Source organism: Indicator indicator, chromosome 2, assembly GCF_027791375.1.
Source record: "Indicator indicator isolate 239-I01 chromosome 2, UM_Iind_1.1, whole genome shotgun sequence".
Lineage (NCBI taxonomy): Eukaryota > Metazoa > Chordata > Aves > Piciformes > Indicatoridae > Indicator > Indicator indicator.
Window position 1 is genome coordinate 4,004,499 of NC_072011.1, and position 20,116 is coordinate 4,024,614.

General features: G+C 44.7%; 1 protein-coding gene across 1 annotated transcript in view; it reads left to right on the forward strand.

The window, feature by feature from the left end:
- BCKDHB (branched chain keto acid dehydrogenase E1 subunit beta) overlaps positions 1–20,116 on the forward strand; it is a 151,487-nt gene that overhangs the window by 80,647 nt on the left and 50,724 nt on the right. Inside the window, exon 9 of the mRNA XM_054394701.1 lies at positions 3,728–3,814. Coding sequence (XP_054250676.1) covers positions 3,728–3,814 — 87 coding nt within the window. The remainder of the gene's footprint in view (positions 1–3,727; positions 3,815–20,116) is intronic.

The window sequence follows — 20,116 nt, forward strand, 5'->3', positions numbered from 1 at the left end:
CAAACTTACTGATGACATGCTTTGTGTCTTCATCAGGGTCATCAATAAAGATGCTAAACAGCTAAAGGGTTGGACATAAGGAAGTTCTTTGCAATGAGAGTGGTGAAATACTGGAACACAGGGAACACTCAAGATCAGACTTGATGTGGCCCTGGGCAGCCTGATCTAGTTGGAGGTGTCCCTGCTGACTGCAGGGATGTTGCACCAGATGACCTTTGAGGGTCCCTTCCAAATCAATGCCATCTGTGAATCTTTGTATTGTGCAGATTTGCAGTGCAGTTAATGCCTTTACACTTCATCTAGGAGTTTCCAGTGCTGGCAAAAGAACTTAAAGAAAGAAATCTGCATAACTCTGGATTTCTCAGTGTTGAAGTGCCTCTTCTTGTCTTGTTTAGCTCTGAATGTGTCAAACCACTTCATAGTACAGTGTATGGATCATGTTTATACGCCTGTGACTTGCCAGTACATCTGCAGATGAGCTACTTGGAGCCATTGATTGAGTCATTGCTAGAGAAGCAAAACAATTAGAAAACTACTTGAATCAGAAGGCAAACTGCATAATTAAGGCAATGCCTTTTATGTTTTCTATTATGTGGAGAACATGGAGATGCCTGACTGGAGAATGTGCTGGTGTAGACATGAAGTTGAAGATCACAGCAGTAAGAAATCTGATGTGATAGCTAGCACAGTGTTGGGCTTTTCCATTTGATGACTAATGGTACATCAGCAGTACATTACGTACTTATCTTAAAAATCAGACTGTAGCTGGTCTTGAAAGATTAACATACACTGTTCTGAATTTTTTTGTTTGTTTTTGCTTCTGATGTGCATCTCAGAAATTCATGAAACCTTTGTATGCACCTCATGCAATTGTGAAATGTGTTTTGCTATCACTTTGCTGCCATGTGTCTGACCAAAAGTATCTGATGTTGTTCTAACCTAGGTAATTTAGCACGTAGTTGTAATAAACTTCCAGATTTTTGGGTGTGGTGAGGCTTTACACTCCCATCAGATTAAAAATATTTTGCTTTCATTGTCCTGTTGCACAAGGAGCTTAAAAGGTGCTTAGATCACCTTCTGTACATACTGTGCTGTGTGATTATTAAGCAGATGACATAAAGGCTGCACAAACACTGGGATTTAAAAGTTAGGACATTTGCTTATAATTGTGATGGAAAACTTAAACCAGTGTTAATCCATGTGATTTTCTTGCCCCCCCCCCAAAATATGAATTAACAGTTTTAGTTTCTGAATGGTTATGATTCATGACTTTACTGAGGATCTGGTGGTACAGGGAGATGTATCTGTGAAGGATTTCTCTACATGTGTGTCTTTTAGCATTTCCAGGATCCAAGTTTTTTTTCCCAACTTGTTAAAATCCTTATTCTCCTTGAGAAATGTTGCATTTTGAGAGGGTTGTCTTAGTTTTAGAGTGGACAGAAGCTCTTTTACCCCTCCCCAAAGGAGTAATAGGAAAATGCTCCACAGCAGATTGGAAAGAATTGGAAGTGTAAATGGGAGTAACATTCACAACTATGTACAACAGTACAAAACCATACAAAATACACAAAAACATATTCAACCTCAGCCCACTTCTCTCCAACCTGGCTTTACCAAAACCTCACTAATCCAGAACCTTCCCCAAACCTTCCCCCCACCAAGCCAAAAGCCAGTCCTCAATGCTCCCCCACCCCATATACCTCCCTACCCAGGATCAAATGACACAGCAAAAATTAACCAGGCTGCTCAAGGCCAAAAGCCTCAACTGCCCTGTAAATACCAAAGAGATACCAGCTCAGCACACTGGGAGAAGACAGAAGGAAAAAGGAGGAAGAATATCCTGTGCTGTGTGTTTATATAGGGGAGATGGAGGCACAATGGGATGAAATAACAAAAGATTACCCTTTCCAGAGTCCACCCCTGGACTATCCAGTCCCTCTGGAGGACTGTACTCTCTGGATAAGACATCCAGACTTAAACCCACAACAAGGGTAAAATTCATGTTCAGTGGAGTCAATATTTATTCCTACTCTATGCTTATCTGCTTAAAATGGAGTGGGAGATTTAAATGCTTTTACAGTAAATATAAAATCATCCCTTCTCACTTGCACCCTGTGATAGGACAAGGGGCAATGGATGGAAACTACAGCACAGGAAGAAGAGGAAGAACTTCTTCCCTGTAAGGGTCACAGTGCACTGGAACAGGCTGCCCAGAGGGGTTGTGGAGTCTCCTTCTCTGGAGACATTCAAAACCCACCTGGATGCATTCCTGTGTGGACTCCCCTGGGTGATGCTGCTTTGGCAGGGGGTTGGACTTGATGACCTCTGGCAGTCCCTTCCAACCTCTGATGTACTGTGATAATGTAGTACTGTGATTTGTTTGTCTTTACATCTTCATTTTACTGACAAATGAGTTTCAGACAACTGCTGGGAAGGTAGCATAGACAGCATGACATGGTGCATTTGAAGACTCTCTCCTTTTCCTTCTTGGGAATTTAGTACTGTTGAAAAACCACACCAAATTATGGTGTTTTCTTTTAACTCAGATAATTTAATATTGGTTTTGTTTCTTCAGCATTAAGAATTATTTTTACTGGTGTGGCAGAGCTTTCAAGAGTGCCTACTATTCCTTGCTTTTACTGCTTCTAGGGGGAGGTAATTCTTCTGGAGAACTGATAGTTGCAATTTATAAAGTAGATCATGGTCACTGGGAAGTTGGAGGGCTTTCACATGTCCAGGCTGTGAGGATGCTGTGGCATATGAGGTCAGGTGCCTTTAAAAAGAAACCCCACAGAGCTGAGACCTCCAGTGTCCAGAGTGTCCAGCCCAGTGGGTAGACTTTCAAGACCCCTCTGGATATGTTCCTGTGTAACCTGTGCTAGGCTCTATGGTCCTGCTCACAGGGAGGTTGGACTCCATGGTCTTTGGAGGTCCCTTCCAACCCCTAACACCCTGTGATCTTGCAATCCCATGAGTTACTCAATTTAGACTTGTGATGAAAATGTAGGAGGGTGTGATGCTTTTAAAGACTGTGTCTTTAATTTTTCTTCACAAAATTCGAGCAGAGAAAGTGAAAGAATGTAAATAAATCACTGTTGGGTGTAAGAAAGCAAAATAATGATTATTCTGAACACTTCCATTGGAGAGAGTGAAATGTTTAAGAATCACTACTCAAAACAAGGTTGGGCAGTCGGGCAGTCTCGCTGTCTGTCTTCTCTCAGTCTGTCTGCTTCTTCTTTTCTGGCTGAACATAACACACATACTGACCTTGACAAGCTAAGCCTAAAGAACCTCTCTCTGCTTCTTGGCGTTCTTCCCTTTTGCCTGCTCGGGGGGTGAGGGGGAGGAAAAATAAGCAAACCCCCCGCCTCTCTTTTGGGGGGCCCAAAGGGGCTTGGTTGTGTTTTTCTGTTGATTGTACATCTTTGTAAATGTTGTGCATAGTGTGTATTTGTACATATTCACTGCATTTCATCACAGATTGTAGTTGTGTCTGTAAATACAGCTTTCATTTGCTTCCAGACTGAGCTAGCCTGGTGATTGTTGGTATGGGAGGGGGATCTCAGCTCCCACACTGTAACAGAGAAGAAGAGCGGCTGCATTTCAACACTGTTAATGATGTCACATATTTTGTATATTCCAGAAGTAGTACAAGTAAGAACTGACAAGAAGCTGTTATTTGCTTACCTTTTGGGGGTTTCTTTTCTTTGCTTTTTTTTTTTTCCAGTCAGTGGTGAAGACTGGGCGATTGCTGATCAGCCATGAGGCTCCCTTGACAGGAGGATTTGCATCTGAAATCAGTTCCACAGTTCAGGTAAGCAATGTTTATATTTAAGTGTTCTTCATGGCTTGGTATATTTACTTATATGTTGTAGGTTAAGGGAAATCAAGAGTTAATTGGTATAGCCACAAAGAAAAGTCCTCTACAGGCTAAAGAGTCCCAGGGGGACAGGCAGTTCCTCCCAGGATATTGTAATCTGTTACTCTATTCTGTTTTCCTGCATTTCTCTATTTAAGGGAGGGTACAGCCAAAGCTCTCTTCTCTCTGGTCAGGATGTGTGTGCTGTTACCTTATGGTTTGTGGGGGAAAGGCTTTCTCCTGGCCTCAGCTGGCAGGGAATTTCCAGCTACACCACAGAGCCTGTTGAAACCTGTGGTAGGCCTGGGTCTACAACTGATGTCATTGACCTGGACCTGAGCAAAGCCTTCCACACTGTCCCACACCACATCCTCGTCTCCAAGCTGGTGACACATAGGTTTGATGGGTGGATCACGAGATGGATAAAGAACTGGCTTGGTGGCTCCACCCAAAGAGTGGCTGTGCATGGGTCCATGTCCCAGGGGAGGCCAGGGACAAGTGGAGTCCCTCAGGGCTCAGTCCTGGGACCAGTCTTGTTCAACATCTTTGTTGGTGCCATGGACAGAGGCATTGAGTGCACCCTCAGCAAGTTTGCTGATGACACCAAGCTGTGTGGTGCAGCAGACAGGCTGGAGGGAAGGGATCCATCCAGAGGGACCTGGACAGGCTGGAGAGGTGGGCACAAGCCAACCTCAGGAGGTTCAACAAGACCAAGTGCAGGGTCCTGCATCTGGGTCGAGGCAATCCCAAGCACTGATATAGGCTGGGCAGGGACTGGCTGGAGAGCAGCCCTGAGGAGAGGGACTTGGGGGTGCTGGTGGATGAGAAGCTCAACAGGAGCCAGCAGTGAGCACTTGCAGCCCAGAAAGCCAACCAGAGCCTGGGCTGCATCAGGAGAAGTGTGGCCAGCAGGGCAAGGGAGGTGATTCTCCCTCTCTGCTCAGCTGTGGTGAGATCCCACCTGGAGTACTGCATCCAGTTCTGGAGCCTCGATTACAAGAGGGATCTGGACATGCTGGAAGGTGTCCAGAGAAGGGCCACCAGGATGAGCAGAGGGCTGGAGCACCTTTGCTATGGAGACAGGCTGAGAGAGTTGGGGCTGTTCAGTGTGGAGAGGAGAAGGCTCCAAGGAGACCTTCTTGTGGCTTTCCAGTATTTGAAGGGGGCTACAAGAAAGCTGGGGAGGGACTTTTTAGGGAGTCAGGGAGTGATAGGACTGGGGGGAATGGAACAAAACTAGAAATGGGGAGATTCCGATTGGATGTTAGGAAGAAATTCTTCCCCATGAGGTGGTAGAAGCCTCATCCCTGGAGGTTTTTGAGGTCAGGCTGGATGTGGCTGTGAGCAACCTGCTGTAGTGTGAGGTGTCCCTGGCCATGGCAGGGGGTTGGAACTGGATGATCCTTGAGGTCCCTTCCAACCCTGACTGATTCTATGATTCTAGTTGGGGGAGAGGCACTTTGGCTGCTCTTAGGCTGCTGAGGCTGAGTGGGATGGAGGGTTTCAGAAGATTTTGACCTGGTAGACCTGAGGTGAAGATCTGAGCCTAATTTGTGAATGCATTCCTTTTACCTGAATGCCTTTTTGTTTGTATTTGTAAACAGAATTTCCATTTAAAGTTCCAATGCAGTGTGGAGCATTTTTATTTTGCTCCTTGGGAAGGGGTAAAATAATCTTCTCTGTCCTCTTCCCCTGGGCAGCTCTTGCCTCAAACCTATGACACTATAGAAAGAGTTATTAGTTACTACATTAAATGCTGAGGTTTTCATGATTTTAAGAAGTTATTCTTGTACATTTTTATTAAGTTTTGGGGATGCTTGTTCTCTCTAAGCAGCTGAGAAACCATGCACCTACTAGGCAGCTGTGCATGTCATCTGCAGGGACGGTGCAGTCAGATGCAAAGGAAAAATCTTTACATGTAGTCTGTTTTTAATGTACTTTTTTTTTTTTTCCCCTTCTCATATTTTTATCCCCAAAGCTTCTTACATACACGTTCTAGGAATGTTGAAGTCAGACACAGAAAAAAACACTTGGGTGCAGTACAGTAGAATGTGATAGGCAAAGTGTTCAGAGGCCTCATTGGGAAAGCAGTCTGCAAAAGTGGTTCATGTATCCATGGGACAGCAATGTGCCCTGGTGGCCAAGAAGGCCAAGGGGATCCTGGGGTGCATTGAGAGGAGTGTGTCCAGCAGATCCAGGAGGTTCTCCTTCCCCTCTACTCTGCCCTGGTGAAACCTCACCTGGAATATTGCATCCAGTTCTGGGCTCCCCAGTTCAAGAGGGACAGGGATCTGCTGGAGAGAGTCCAACAGAGAGGTATCAGGATAATGAAGGGACTGGAGCACTGCCTGATGGGGAGAGGCTGAGAGCCCTGGGGCTGGTTAGTCTGGAGAGGAGAAGACTGAGAGGGGATTTAATAGATGTTTATAGATATCTGAGGGCTGGGGGTCAAGAGGAAGGGGACAGGCTCTGCTCACTTGCACCCTGGGATAGGACAAAGGGCAATGGATAGAAACTCCAACACAGGAGGTTCCACCTCAACATGAGGAGGAACTTCTTCACTGGGAGAGTCATGGAGCACTGGAACAGGCTGCCCAGAGAGGTTATGGAGTCTCCTTCTCTGGAGACTTTCCAGCCCCATCTGGATGCATTCCTGTGTGACCTGTGCTGGATTTTATGGCCCTGCTCTGGCAGGGGGGTTGGACTCCATGATCTCCAGACGTCCCTTCCGACCCCTAACATCCTGTGAGCCTGTGATCCTGTGATGTATGGTAGGGAGGCTCACAGAGGTGGTGAGCTTGTAAGCATGAGCAGGTTGAGATGTGTCAGTATCACTTGTCTGGAACATTAATGGCTTTAGCTTTTTTGAAAGTCCTTTGGATCTTTCTGACCTGTTCTGTGTTTGTGCTTGCATGCAGATTTTCCCCTTACCTTCACTACTTTCCCTTTCACATGAGTGGTACTGGTTTCTAGAAACGTCTGAATTGTTTCTATTGCTTTCTGACCACTATTTTCTGATTATTCTCTTCTTAGAGTATTTAAATTATAGGACCAGAGAGAAATGGGATGATAAAATTCACAAAATATAAATCATACAAGCAAGTATTTAAAGCTTGGGAATTAGGCTTTTTCTAGGAAAGAACCAAGTTAATTCTTCTGGGAGTGTAATTTTTGAATGAAATATGCATAAAGAGCTGGAACATTGTTTTCTGAGTTTGAGGTATAATTTATGTCAGAAAAAGAACTGTGTTAATTTTAATATTATTATATGATGGGCATTCATTTTTTTTTCTACCAAAATTTTGTCTTCATTAAGAACCAAATACTTACCATCCTTCTAAGTAATCAGTATTTGATGTCCCTTCTTTTATAGGTAGCCTCTTTGATTAAAATAAGTCTAATAAAGTCATTAGGTACTGCTTTGACTAAATGACTAAAGTAAGTTTCACTGAGTGTGAAAAGAGAGAGTTTTTGTAAGATACTCTCAGAAATGTGCCAAAGTCAACCAAAGGACCTTGTCTTTTAGTGTCTTGTGTTGTTAGTAACATTTAAATAAGCTTGGAGTAGGCTGCACAGCAAGGTGGTGGAGTCACTTGCCCTTGGAAGTGTTCAATAACCATGCAGGCATGACACTTTGGGATATGGTTTAATGGCCATGGTAGTGTTGGGTTGATGGATGGACTCAATGATCTGAGAGGTCTTTTCCAACTGAAACAATTTATTGATTGTATGACTTGAGGAGAGAACTATTCTAAGCCATGCAGCAATCTCATAATTTACTGGTATAACCGAGGAAAGCACTTGTGTTGGAGGAAAAAAGTGAGTTAAAAAGGAAAAAAAAGCCTATCAGTAAATATTCTTGGAAGAGCGTGGGGTGCTCAATATGTTGCTGAAACTACAGTAGGAGTTTTTCATCTCCTCAGACCTCCACTAAGAAAGGCACCCAGTTATTAGTGGTGTCCTCCAGGGTTTAGTACTGGGGTCTGGTCTCTTTAATATCTTTATCAATGATCTGGATGAGGGGATTGATGAGCTGGGGAGGGACTTTTTAGGGTTTCAGATAATGATACGACTGGGGGGGATGGAACAAAACTAGAAGTAGGTAGATTCAGATTGGATGTTAGGAAGAAATTCTTCAGCATGAAGGTGGTGAGACACTGGAACAGGTTGCCCGGGGAGGTGATGGAAGCCTCATCCCTGGAGGTTTTTGCATCCAGGCTGGATGTGGCTGTGTTGAGGTGGAAGCCTCCTGTGTTCTAGCTTGTACCCATTTGTTCCTTGTCCTATGAGTGGGTACCACTGAACAGAGACTCTCACCTTCATCTTGATTCCCACCCCTCAGATATTTATAGACATTGATAAGATCCCTTCTCAGCCTTCTCTCAAGATTAAACAGCCCCAAGTCTCTCAGTCTCTCTTCATAGGAGAGAGGTTCAAGTCCAGCTGGTTAGCTTGAATCCATGCTACAACCACATTGTCATCACACTTAATATCCATTCCTGAACCTTTTATCAGGTGCATTAAAATTCTGATAATAGTTATTTTAAAGAATGTTCATACTGCAGAAGAGATGAGAATAATATTTACAAAGCATTACAACTTTTCAAAGGCCATTACTGCCTTGGGCAGAGTAAGGACCTTGCCTTTTTTTATTCAGTTAAAACACTTGATCTCTGAACGATCCGGTTAAGCCCATACATCAAATGTCACTGTGCTGTGAAAAGCAAAGCAAAGAAAGTGAAATTCTCTTTTGCTGGATACAGTGCACACTGAGAAGGCCAAAAAGTAGAGATTGCAGTTGGCTGCAGTTGACTCTTACACATGGAAGTAATAAGACTTTTATAAAGTGTGTCCATTTGGATTAGGTGGTTAGTTTCCATACTGTTATTCCATCCTTGCTGTGAGGTCTCTTGTCATGGAAACAAGGGGGATAGAAGTACCTAGGTTATTTTAAAAGTTAGCTATCACAAGGCCTTTGTGGTGGTGGACACTTATAACTGTTGAGGTTGGAAGAGACCTAGAAGTATACAATAGATTCATGGAATGATTGGGGTTGGAAGGAATCTTATAAATCATCCAGTTCCAACCCCCCTGCCATGGGCAGGAACACCTTCCCCTAGCCCAGGTTGCTCAAGGCCTCATCCAGCCTGGCTTTGAACACCTCCAGGGAGGGGGTATCCATGTCCTCCCTGGGCAACCTGTTCCAGTGTCTCACCACCCTCACTGTAAAGAATTTCTAACTTCCAGGCTAAATCTCCCTTCTTCCATCTTTGAGATCATTAAGTCCAAGGAAAAGAGTGCAAATGGAAACGATGGATTTCACTCATAAACTGTAGGAGAAAACTATGTTGAACAGGGTTTTAGTTTGGTTTTTTTTTTTTTTTTGTATGAGGGATTAAAAGCAGCATTTGGAGAGGATATCAAATAAGATTTATTCTGTGTCCGTTACAGAGTATTTTTACAGAATCACAGAATGTTAGGGGTTGGAAGAGGATGATCAGAGGGCTGGAGCACCTCTCCTGTGAGGACAGACTGAAAGAGTTGAGGCTGTTCAGTCTGGAGAAGGGAAGGCTCCCAGGAGACCTTCTTGTGGCCTTCCAGTATCTGAAGGGGACTACAAGAAAGCTGGGGAGGGACTTTTTAGGGTGTCAGGTAGTGATAGGACTGGGGGGATGTAACAAAACTAGAAATGGGGAGATTCCGATTGGATGTTAGGAAGAAGTTCTTCCCCATGAGAGTGGTGAGACACTGGCACAGGTTGCCCAGGGAGGTGGTGGAAGCCTCATCCCTGGAGGTTTTTGCAGCCAGGCTGGATGTGGCTGTGAGCAACCTGCTGTAGTGTGAGGTGTCCCTGCCCATGGCAGGGGGGTTGGAACTGGATGATCCTTGAGGTCCTTTCCAACCCTGACAATTCTATGATTCAAAAGGCCATCTAGTCCAACCCCCTGCCAGAGCAGGATCACTTAGAGTAGAAAGGGGCATATTATGGCATTATGTAGTCAATTTCTCTGATTTCTCAAACACAAAACCTTAAGAACAGGATGAAGTGGGGCACTTAAAACTCTGATATGACTTTGCCCTTAGTAGTGATGTTTCATGTGTGAACTCAACTGGTATCCCCAAGTGAGCAGCAGATGATAGGATAAATTAAATGCAGATACCATTAGCCCTTCATGTTGGTTATGTTCTGTACAAAAGCTTGCAAAACTGTCATGTTCAGCAGGGAGGACACTAAACTTTTGCTTAAGAACTGCAGTTGGAGCATAGTTGGAGAAGGGCCCACTGAGATGTCACTTCCAAAATAAGCATTGGGTGTGGAAATCATCAGTGCATTAATCACTTCTGATATGAAAGAATGTAAATCCAGTGTTTGTGTCCCCGGGGTTTTTTGGTGTTTGTGGGTTTTTTAGTAATGAACAGGAGAAACAGGATGTTTTCCAAGAGGAAAGAGGCAAGAAAAGGGGAAACAGGAGCAGATTTTGTTGTGTGATAAAAAGGCTCTTCTCCACACACAGGTGAAAAGGATCCAGGAGGCACCACAACCCAGTAGGGGAGCCTCAGTAATCCAGTCCTGGAAATGTGTCCTCTGACTTAACACTTGCCAGGGCTGTCCCCAGTCTCATCCCCATGGGCCAGGATAGGGACACCCAGCATCAGGAGTCAGGGACACTGGACCATTCTGCAGACTGAGAGGGGTTGCTGCCTCCCAGCATTTGGGAAACAATTCAAATTATATTTAATGAAATGCCAGACAGCATCCTTCAGATTGCCATGAAATTGTCAACCATACAACAGAATCACAGGATGCCAGGTTGGAAGGACCCCAAGGACCAACCTTTCTAGGGGGACTAAGACCTAAATTTCAATATCTTCTAATAGATTTTGTTTGTACATGATGTAGGTGTTCAGGATTTCACACTGAAAGGCCACCTACTTTTAAAAGAAAGCAAAAAGTTGCATTTTAGTCTTTTCTAAAACAGGATCACAGAATTGTCAGGGTTGGAAGGGACCTCAAGGATCATCCAGTTCCAACCTCCCTGCCATGGGCAGGGACACCTCACACTACATCAGGTTGTGGGGGGGACATTCTACAAAGGAATATGAACTCAAGCAAGTCTTTTGTGCTTGCAAGGGTTGATAATGCTTTCACCAGATCTCTTTATGTGTAACTGCTACTGTGTCATTAGCACTCCAATTTAAGTTGCAGTGTGTTGAATGTGAGCCAGCAGTGTGCCCAGGTGGCCAAGAAGACCAATGGCATCCTGGCATGAGATTTAACACATCTAAGTGCCAGGTTCTATACACTGGCCACAACAACCCCATGCAGTGCTACAGGCTGGGGACAGAGTGGCTGGAGAGCAGCCAGGCAGAAAGGGACCTGGGGGTGCTGATTGACAGCAGCTGAACATGAGCCAGCAGTGTGCCCAGGTGGCCAAGAAGGCCAATGGCATCCTGGCCTGCATCAGGCATAGTGTGGCCAGCAGGAGCAGGGAGGTCATTGTACCCCTGTACACAGCACTGGTTAGACCACACCTTGAGTACTGTGTCCAGTTCTGGGCTCCTCAGTTCAAGAAAGATGTTGAGATGCTGGAAGGTGTCCAGAGAAGGGCAAGAAGGCTGGGGAGGGGTCTGGAGCACAGCCCTGTGAGGAGAGGCTGAGGGAGCTGGGGGTGTTTAGCCTGGAGAAGAGGAGGCTCAGGGCAGACCTCATTGCTCTCTACAACCACCTGAAGGGAGGTTGTAGCCAGGAGGGGGTTGGTCTCTTCTCCCAGGCAACCAGCACCAGAACAAGAGGACACAGTCTCAATTTGTGCCAGGGGAGGTTTAGGCTGGATGGTAGGAAGAAATTCTTCCCAGAAAGAGAGATTGGCCACTGGAATGAGCTGCCCAGGGAGGTGGTGGAGTCACTGTCTCTGGAAGTGTTTAAAATAAGACTGGATAAGGCACTTGGAGCCATGTTTCAGTTGATTAGATGATATTGGGTGATAGGTTGGACTTGATGATCTCAAAGGTGTTTTCCAACCTGGTTAATTCTGTGATTCTGTGTTGCTCTTTTTCTTGGAAATGAAGGGATTGGTCATGTTTACTGGCTTGAACCTTTGAGCTTAGCTATATTGATCTCTGTGGGAAGATAAGTTCCTTCTGGATGGAGCATTCCTGTTGAGCTTGGAGTGTAAAGAGGGTAAGGAATCCAAACACAGTGCTGTCATCCTGCACTAACCAACCAACCAACCATCACCATTTAAAGAGCTCTGTAGATAACACTGGATTGGGTTTCAGCAGTGAGTAGTTATTGAAAGGCTCATCTTGAACTAACTCAAGGGTGATTTGTTTTCCTTTAAGAAGCCATTACCATCATCTTTTCATATTATTTCAAAATCACTCTGGGATGTAATAGATTAGAAAGCTAAATTTACACTGAATGTCTTCTGAATCTTACTGTGGTCTAAGGCAGTTTGGTAGAGAATATATTTAGAAATCAGGAATTAAAGTGAGCAGAATTAAGGCTGCTGGGAGAATGCATAGATTGTTGTTGAAGATCTGTGCCTGTTGAGAAAGGATTAGAATCATAGAATCAAGAAGGTTGGAAGAGACCTCAAGGATCATCGAGTCCAACCTGTCACCCTAAACCTCATGACTATCTAAACCATGGCACCAAGTGCCACGTCCAATCCCCTCTTGAACACCTCCAGGGATGGTGACTCCAGCACCTCCCTGGGCAGCACATTCCAATGGCCAACCACTCTCTCTGTGAAGAACTTTCTCCTCACCTCCAGCCTAAACCTCCCCTGGCACAACTTGAGACTGTGTCCTCTTGTTCTGTCACTGGTTGCCTGGGAGAAGAGACCAAACCCCTCCTGGCTACAACCTCCCTTCAGGTAGCTGTAGACAGCAATGAGGTCTGCCCTGAGCCTCCTCTTCTCCAGGCTAAACACCCCCAGCTCCCTCAGCCTCTCCTCATAGGGCTTGTGCTCAAGGCCTCTCACCAGCCTTCTTGCCCTTCTCTGGACATGCTGGTTAGTGGCTTGATTTTTCATTTCCTGCTTTTTAGGGCTTGTACATCAAATATGTTTTAGCATTCCTGCTTCCTATGGGACTAGATACAGGAAGGTTTTATTATAGATAATCACAGTCTCACAGTACATTAGAGGTTGGAAGGGACCTCAAGAGATCATCAGGTCCAACCCCCCTGCCAAAGCAGGATCACTTAGGGTAGTCCACACAGGAATGCATCCAGGTGGGGCTGGAAAGTCTCCAGAGAAGGAGACTCCACAACCCCCCTGGGCAGCCTGTTCCAGGGCTCTGTCACCCTCACTCCAAAGAAGTTTCTCCTCATGTTGAGCTGAAATCTTCTATGTTCAAGCATGAACCTGTTGTTCCTTGTCTTATTATTGTGCACCACCCAAAAGAGCCTGGCCCCCTCCTCTTGACACCCACCCCTCAGCTCTTGAGAGACATTGATCAGATCCCCTCTCAGCCTTCTCTTCTCCAGACTAAACAGCCCCAGGGCTCTCAGTCTCTCTTCACAGGGGAGATGCTCAAGTCCCCTAAGCATCCTCGTGGCTCTCCCTTGGATTGTCTCCAGCAGGTCTCTGTCTCTCTTGAACTGGGGAGCCCCAAACTGGACACAGGATTGCAGCTGTGGTCTCAGCAGGGCAGAGTAGAGGGGGAGAAGAACTTCCCTAGCCCTGCTGAATTCACCTTTCTTGATACATCCCAGGATCCCATTGGCTCTCTTTTCTTAGGATGGTGCCAGTACTTATTCCACACTTAACTTATTGAGGCCCAAATTGTTCAGGATGTTACACTAGAGTCTCTTCCAGCCTTACTCACTGTGTGGAAATACCTTAATTTTCATCTTGTCTCATGTTCTGATACCTATGACTGATACAGAACTCTTTTTTTTTTAATATATATAGCTGAGAAATACAGCAGAATATGACTGAGCTTCTAAGCAGTTTTGTTTGATGTTATCATGTCATAAAGTCTCATTTCCTCATGAGAATTTCTGCATGCTTAATTCATTTTTGTTGGGTATAAGGAGGAAGAAATGTCTCTAAAATGCAAATAGAATGTAATTATAATAGCAACCTGTGGTATCAGTTCAAGCTACAAGGGAGTGTTGTGTTCTTCTAGGCTGGAATAAATTCAGTATTAAGAAGAGAAAAATGATTTCATGAATTGAATGCAGCCTAATATTAAACAGAACACACAGTAATCTGCCTGTGCTTTGTAAAACTCCCAAATACATTTCTTAAGATGGGCAAACAGCTCCCAAATCCTAAAAAAACATACAAGGTGGAAAATGAAGTGCTCAAACATTGTGGTGGATTGTAAAAAACTCCACCAACAAACACTCTTTCTGACCTTGTAAGCAGGGAGTGTTCACAGGTACAATTAGTCCAGGCTCTAGACACAGCAAAAATCAAAATGTCCTATTCATCTGCACCTCCACTTGAAGTGTCTTCAGCTTCTGTTAAAAGCTTAATGCAAAAATCCATGCAGGAGTGGTTCTGTGTGCTGGGAGATGGCCTAGTTGTGGGGTTGCACATAGAATCATAGAATCATAGGATCACAGAGTCATAGAGTCATAGAATTACAGAATCAGAATCATGGAATCACAGAATCATAGAATCACAGAATAGTAGAATCATAGAATCACAGAATCATAGAATCACAGAATCATAGAGTCATAGAATCACAGAATCACAGAATCATGGGCCAGAATCACAGAATCGTAGAATTACAGAATCATAGAGTCATAGAATCATAGAATCAGAATCATAGAATCACAGAATCACAGAATCATAGAGTCATAGAATCATAGAATCACAGAATCACAGAATCACAGAATCACAGAACCATAGAATCAGAGAATCACAGAATCGTAGAATCACAGAATCATAGAATCACAGAATCATAGAATCAGAGAATCACAGAATCATAGAATCACAGAATCACAGAACCATAGAATCAGAGAATCAGAGAATCACAGAATCACAGAATCATAGAATCACTGAATCACAGAATCAGAGAATCGGAGAATCACAGAATCACAGAATCACAGAATCACAGAATCACAGAATCACAGAATCATAGAATCAGAGAATCATAGAATCACAGAATCAGAGAATCATAGAATCACAGAATCAGAGAATCAGAGAATCACAGAATCATAGAATCACAGAATCGTAGAATTACAGAATCATAGAATCACAGAATCATAGAATCATAGAATCACAGAATCAGAGAATCAGAGAATCACAGAATCACAGAATCACAGAATCACAGAAACATAGAATGGTTAGGGTTGGAAGGGACCTCCAAAGGTCATCCAGTCCAAACCCCTCTGCAGTAAACAGGGGCATCCTCAACTAGCTCAGGTTGCCCAGAGCCCTTTCAAGGTCCACTTTGAATATATCCAAGGATGAGGCCACAACCACCTCCCTGGCCAACCTGTTCCAATGTTCCACCACCCTCATAGTAAAGAACCTGTTCCTAATATCCAATCTAAATCTTTAATAAGCCAGAGAACAAGGCCACCAATTTGGGTGGGCTGTTGCCAGTGTGTAAGGATGAATGCCTGCCCTCTTGGAGTGTGTTGCACTCACCAGCTTTGCTGCTATGGCACCAGAGTTCACAGATGGAAAGGGCAGGTCAGATTAGGGACATGGGCCAGGAAACAGCTCATGGTGGATGGAGCAAAGACTGTGAGCAACTGGAGCCTGCCTGCTCCTCCAGACAGATGGTGGTGGTAGGCAGTGCCTGGCCACATCAGGCACGTTTTAGGAAAGGATTCAAGCAAGAAAAGAAAGATTGGCATTAACTTCTATGCTTTCTACAGAGTTGCTTGTTTTCAGGTAATATATTGAAGCAATGATTTGGGCACTGAGGCAAACTTGCCCTCTCCTCTACTGTTTTCAGCTGTGCTGTCTGTTAGGCAGGGGACAACATTACATCCAGGTGCATCAGACCTGATTTGGATAGATTGGATCCATGGTCAACGTTACCAGGAGGAGCTTCAACAAGGCCTCCTGCACTTGGGTCACAACAGCCCCAAGCAATGCTACAGGCTTGGGGCAGTGTGGCTGGAAAGCTGCTGGCAGAAAGGGAGCTGGGGGTGATAATGGACAAGCAGCTGAAGAGGAGCCAGCAGTGTGCCCAGGTGGCCAAGAAAGCCAAAGGCATCCTGGTTGGGATCAGCAATGCTGTGTCCAGCAGGAGCAGGGAGGGGATTGTGCCCTGGGACTCAGCTCTGGGGAGGCCACACCTGGAGTGTTGTGTCCAGTTTGGGGCACCTGAATGCAAGAGAGATGTGGAGGTGCTGGAGCCAGGGCAGAGGAGGGCAAGGAAGCTGTGAAGGGTCTGTTGAAGAAATCTGATGAAGAGAGCCTGAAGGAGCTGGGGATGGTTAGTTTGGAAAAGAGGAGGCTGAGGGGAGACCTCATTGCTGTCTACAACTACCTGAAAGGACACTTTAGAGAGGTTGGTGCTGGTCTCTTCTCACAGGTAATTAGTGATAGAACAAGAGGGAATGACCATAAGCTGTGACTGGGTAGGTTTAGACTGGACATTAGGAAGAAGTTTTTCACATCAAGAGTGGTCAGGGATTGGAACGTGCTTCCCAGGGAGGTGGTTGAATCCCCAAGCCTGGATGTGCTTGAAGGGGGTTTGGATGTGGTGCTTGGGGCAATGGTTTAAGGGTGAAATTTGTAGAGCAGGGTTCTGAGTTGGACTTGGTGATCCTGAGGCTCTGTTCCAACTTGAGTGTTTCTGTGTGATTCTGTGTGATTTGTCTTCTCCTGCCTGAACTGTTTTTCCTGCATTGTGGGGTAGGCAAGAGTAAAGCCATGTACTTTGTAAATTTTTTTTATACAACAAGGAGTTTATCCCAGAACAATACAAAATGATAAAGTGGCAGAATACACTGAGAGTCTTTGTGGTTCAGTGAAATCAAATGTTTTGGCTCCTGACCAAGTTCAGTGTTGGATTCACCTTAATCAGCTGAGTGTATAGTGTTAATTTTATGCTCTTAGTGTATTTATAGAGGGCATTTTTTCCATGTTATGATATTTAATTTGGCATGCAAATATTGATTTGCCTGGGGCTGAACTCCAGCATCATTGTCTTGCTGATGCATCCATGCTCATTCATTGTGATTTAGAACTTTGAACAATGTGTCTGGCCTTCCATGCACTGAGTCTGAAGAAGAGCAAAAACATGATCACTGAGGCAGAATAAAATTTGCTCTTTGCTGTGCTGTGCTCAGGTTCACATGTTTATCTTTATAGCTATTAAAAATTGTTGCCTTTTAGGGGAAGGACATGTTTTCTGTTTATGCTTGACTCTAAAGTAGAGTTTGCATTTTCAGTTTTAATTCAAACTGCTATGATTAGGACTGTGGTGTGATTCTAATACTAGATTTCTGACAGCCCATGGAGCTGAAAGAAATGACAAAGTGTTTCTCCAGACAGTGAGGGGGGCAAAAAAATCTTCCATGGACTGCATATCCTATGCTTTCTGGTCTGTGATGTGGTGATACCTTCCCATTTTTATCTCTAACACTGTATTAGAGTTGAGGAATTTTGACATTTTCAACTGGTACTGTGTCCAGTTCTGCTGCCTCCAGCATAAGAGGGACATGAACCTGCTGGACTGGATCCAGAGGAGGGCCATGAAGATGATCAGAGGGCTGGAGCTCATCTGCTATGGAGACAGACTTACAGTTGGGGCTGTACAGCCTGGAGAAGAGAATTTCCTTCAGTGGGATGTTAGAATCTTTTATTAGGCACAGGTATGGCTACTTAGTATGTGGTTGGGCACTTACTTTGGCAAGACAGGATGAAGGACACTCTGGAGTTTTTTAGTTGCACAGTATGGTAGGTTTACTTCTTCAGAGCAGACACTCAGTAGCTTGGCTTATTTACTGGAAAAGGTTCCCCAGGGAGGTTGTGGAGTCTCCTTCTCTGGAGACTTTCCAACCCCACCTGGATATATTCCTGTGCAGACTACCCTAAGTGATCCTGCTCTGGCAGGAGGTTGGACCTGATGATCTCTTGAGGTAACCCTTCCAACCTCTGATATACTGTGAGACTGTGAGATACTTAAAAGTTTATTTCAGTGGGTTGAATTGGGATTGGAAAGTGTTGATTCATGAAAGCTTATTCAAAATTATCCAAAATATGGCAATTAGAAATGGTCTGGCTAGGCCATCAGTTTATGATTCAGAGTAGCATGACTGGAGAAGAGTGGTCTGTGGCATGTAAAAAATCTGTGCAGAACATAAGAAAAAAGAGAGTACAGGCAGAGAAAAAAATAGAGAAAAACCTATGCTTGCATGTTAGTGACTCACGAAGTTTTTCCCAATTCCATATATAAGGAACATTGCTTTTTCCCTTCCCTCCCTCCCTTTTCCATGCAAGTTTAATGAATGCATAAGAGGCCTGTAAAACAATGTGCATTTATTGATGTTTTATGCACACACACACACAAGATCAAATTAATTTAGTTCAGTGCTGAATGCATTCAAAGGAGAGGATGTAAAAGGAGCCTCTTGAACTCTGCTACGCTCCTGTGCCCTTCCAGAGCACCCTGAATTTCTGTTGCTGTTGGCTGTGTTAAGAACTTTAATACAGAAGAGAAAATGGAAGCTGCAGTTTTGCTGCTTGAAACAACCTAGTCTAGCAGCTTCTGCTGCATCCTTGAGAAGGGAACTGTCTGCTCTCCCTGGGGACAGAGGCAGCTTGTCAGTGTCCTGGCTTAAAGACTCAAATGTGGATGTGTGATTGTAAGATAAGTTATGACAGTGCTGAGTTTCTGTGTGATAGTTTGGACAGGCACAGTGGAAGACATTTGGGGATGGTCTTTTTGTGTTCAATAGTTCTGTTGAATGTAATTGGTCCATAGAATCGTAGAATTGTCAGGGTTGGAAGGGACCACAAGGATCATCCAGTTCAAAACCCCCCTGCTATGGGCAGGGACACCTCACACTCCATCAGGTTGCTCACAGCCACATTCAGCCTGGCTGCAAAAACCTCCAGGGATGAGGCTTCTACCACCTCCCTGGGCAACCTGTGCCAGTCTCTCACCACCCTCATGCTGAAGAATTTCTATCTAACATCCAATCTGAATCTACCCATTTCTAGTTTTGCTCTATTCCCCCTAGTCCTATCACTCCCTGACACCCTAAAAAGTCCCTCCCCAGCTTTCTTGTAGCCCCCTTCAGATACTGGAAGGCCACAAGAAGGTCTCCTTGGAGTCGAGTCTTCTCCAAACTGAACAACCCCAACTTTCTCAGCCTGTATTCACAGGAGAGGTGCTCCAGCCCTCTGATCATCCCCATTGCCCTTCCCTGGACATGTTCCATGTGGTCATCACTGTCATTCTAGGGATACACAATTAAAAAAAAAAAACTACAAAAGCAACTAAAACTGATTAAAAACACGTGAGTAGCAAATTAAACCCAGAATTAGTTTCTGAGAAAAAGAAAATGGCTACATGAGAAGCATAACACCACTGAGAAGAGAGCCCAGCATATCTCTCTGTTCCTATGACCCTAGCACAGAATCACAGAAACATTCAGGTTGGAAAAGCCCCTCAGGAGCACCAAGTCCAACCCACAACCCTACTCTACAAGGGTCACCCCTAAACCAGAGCCCCAAGCACCACATTCAAACCACCTTCAAACACATCCAGGCTTGGGGACTCCACCACCTCCCTGGGCAGCACATTCCAATCCCTGACCACTCTTGCCAGCAAAAAATGTTTCCTAATGTCCAGTCTAAACCTACCCAGTGATAGCTGGAGGCCCTTCCCTCTTGTTCTGTCACTAATTCCCTGTGAGAAGAGACCAGCACCAACCTCACCACAATGTCCTTTCAGGTAGTTGTAGAGAGCAATGAGGTCTCCCCTCAGCCTCCTCTTTTCCAAACTAACCATCCCCAGCTCCTTCAGTCTCTCTTCATCAGATTTATTCTCCAGGCCCTTCTCCAACTTTGTTGCCCTCTTCTGCACTGGCTGCAGCAGCACTTGCTCCATCTGCAAGGATTCTTTGCACTGCTGGTGAAAGATCCATTGCGTAATGCAACACCAGCATAGGAGAGTGAATGAGAGTTCCTGTCCTAGTTCTATGCTGTGTATAGGCGGTGCCTGGGAAGCTTCATGTAGATGTGCTCTGTTGGCTGTGCAAGTGGGATTTGTGAAAGGCAGCTTTATTGAAAGAGCAATGGCAGGACATCCCACTGGATGTGTTTGCTG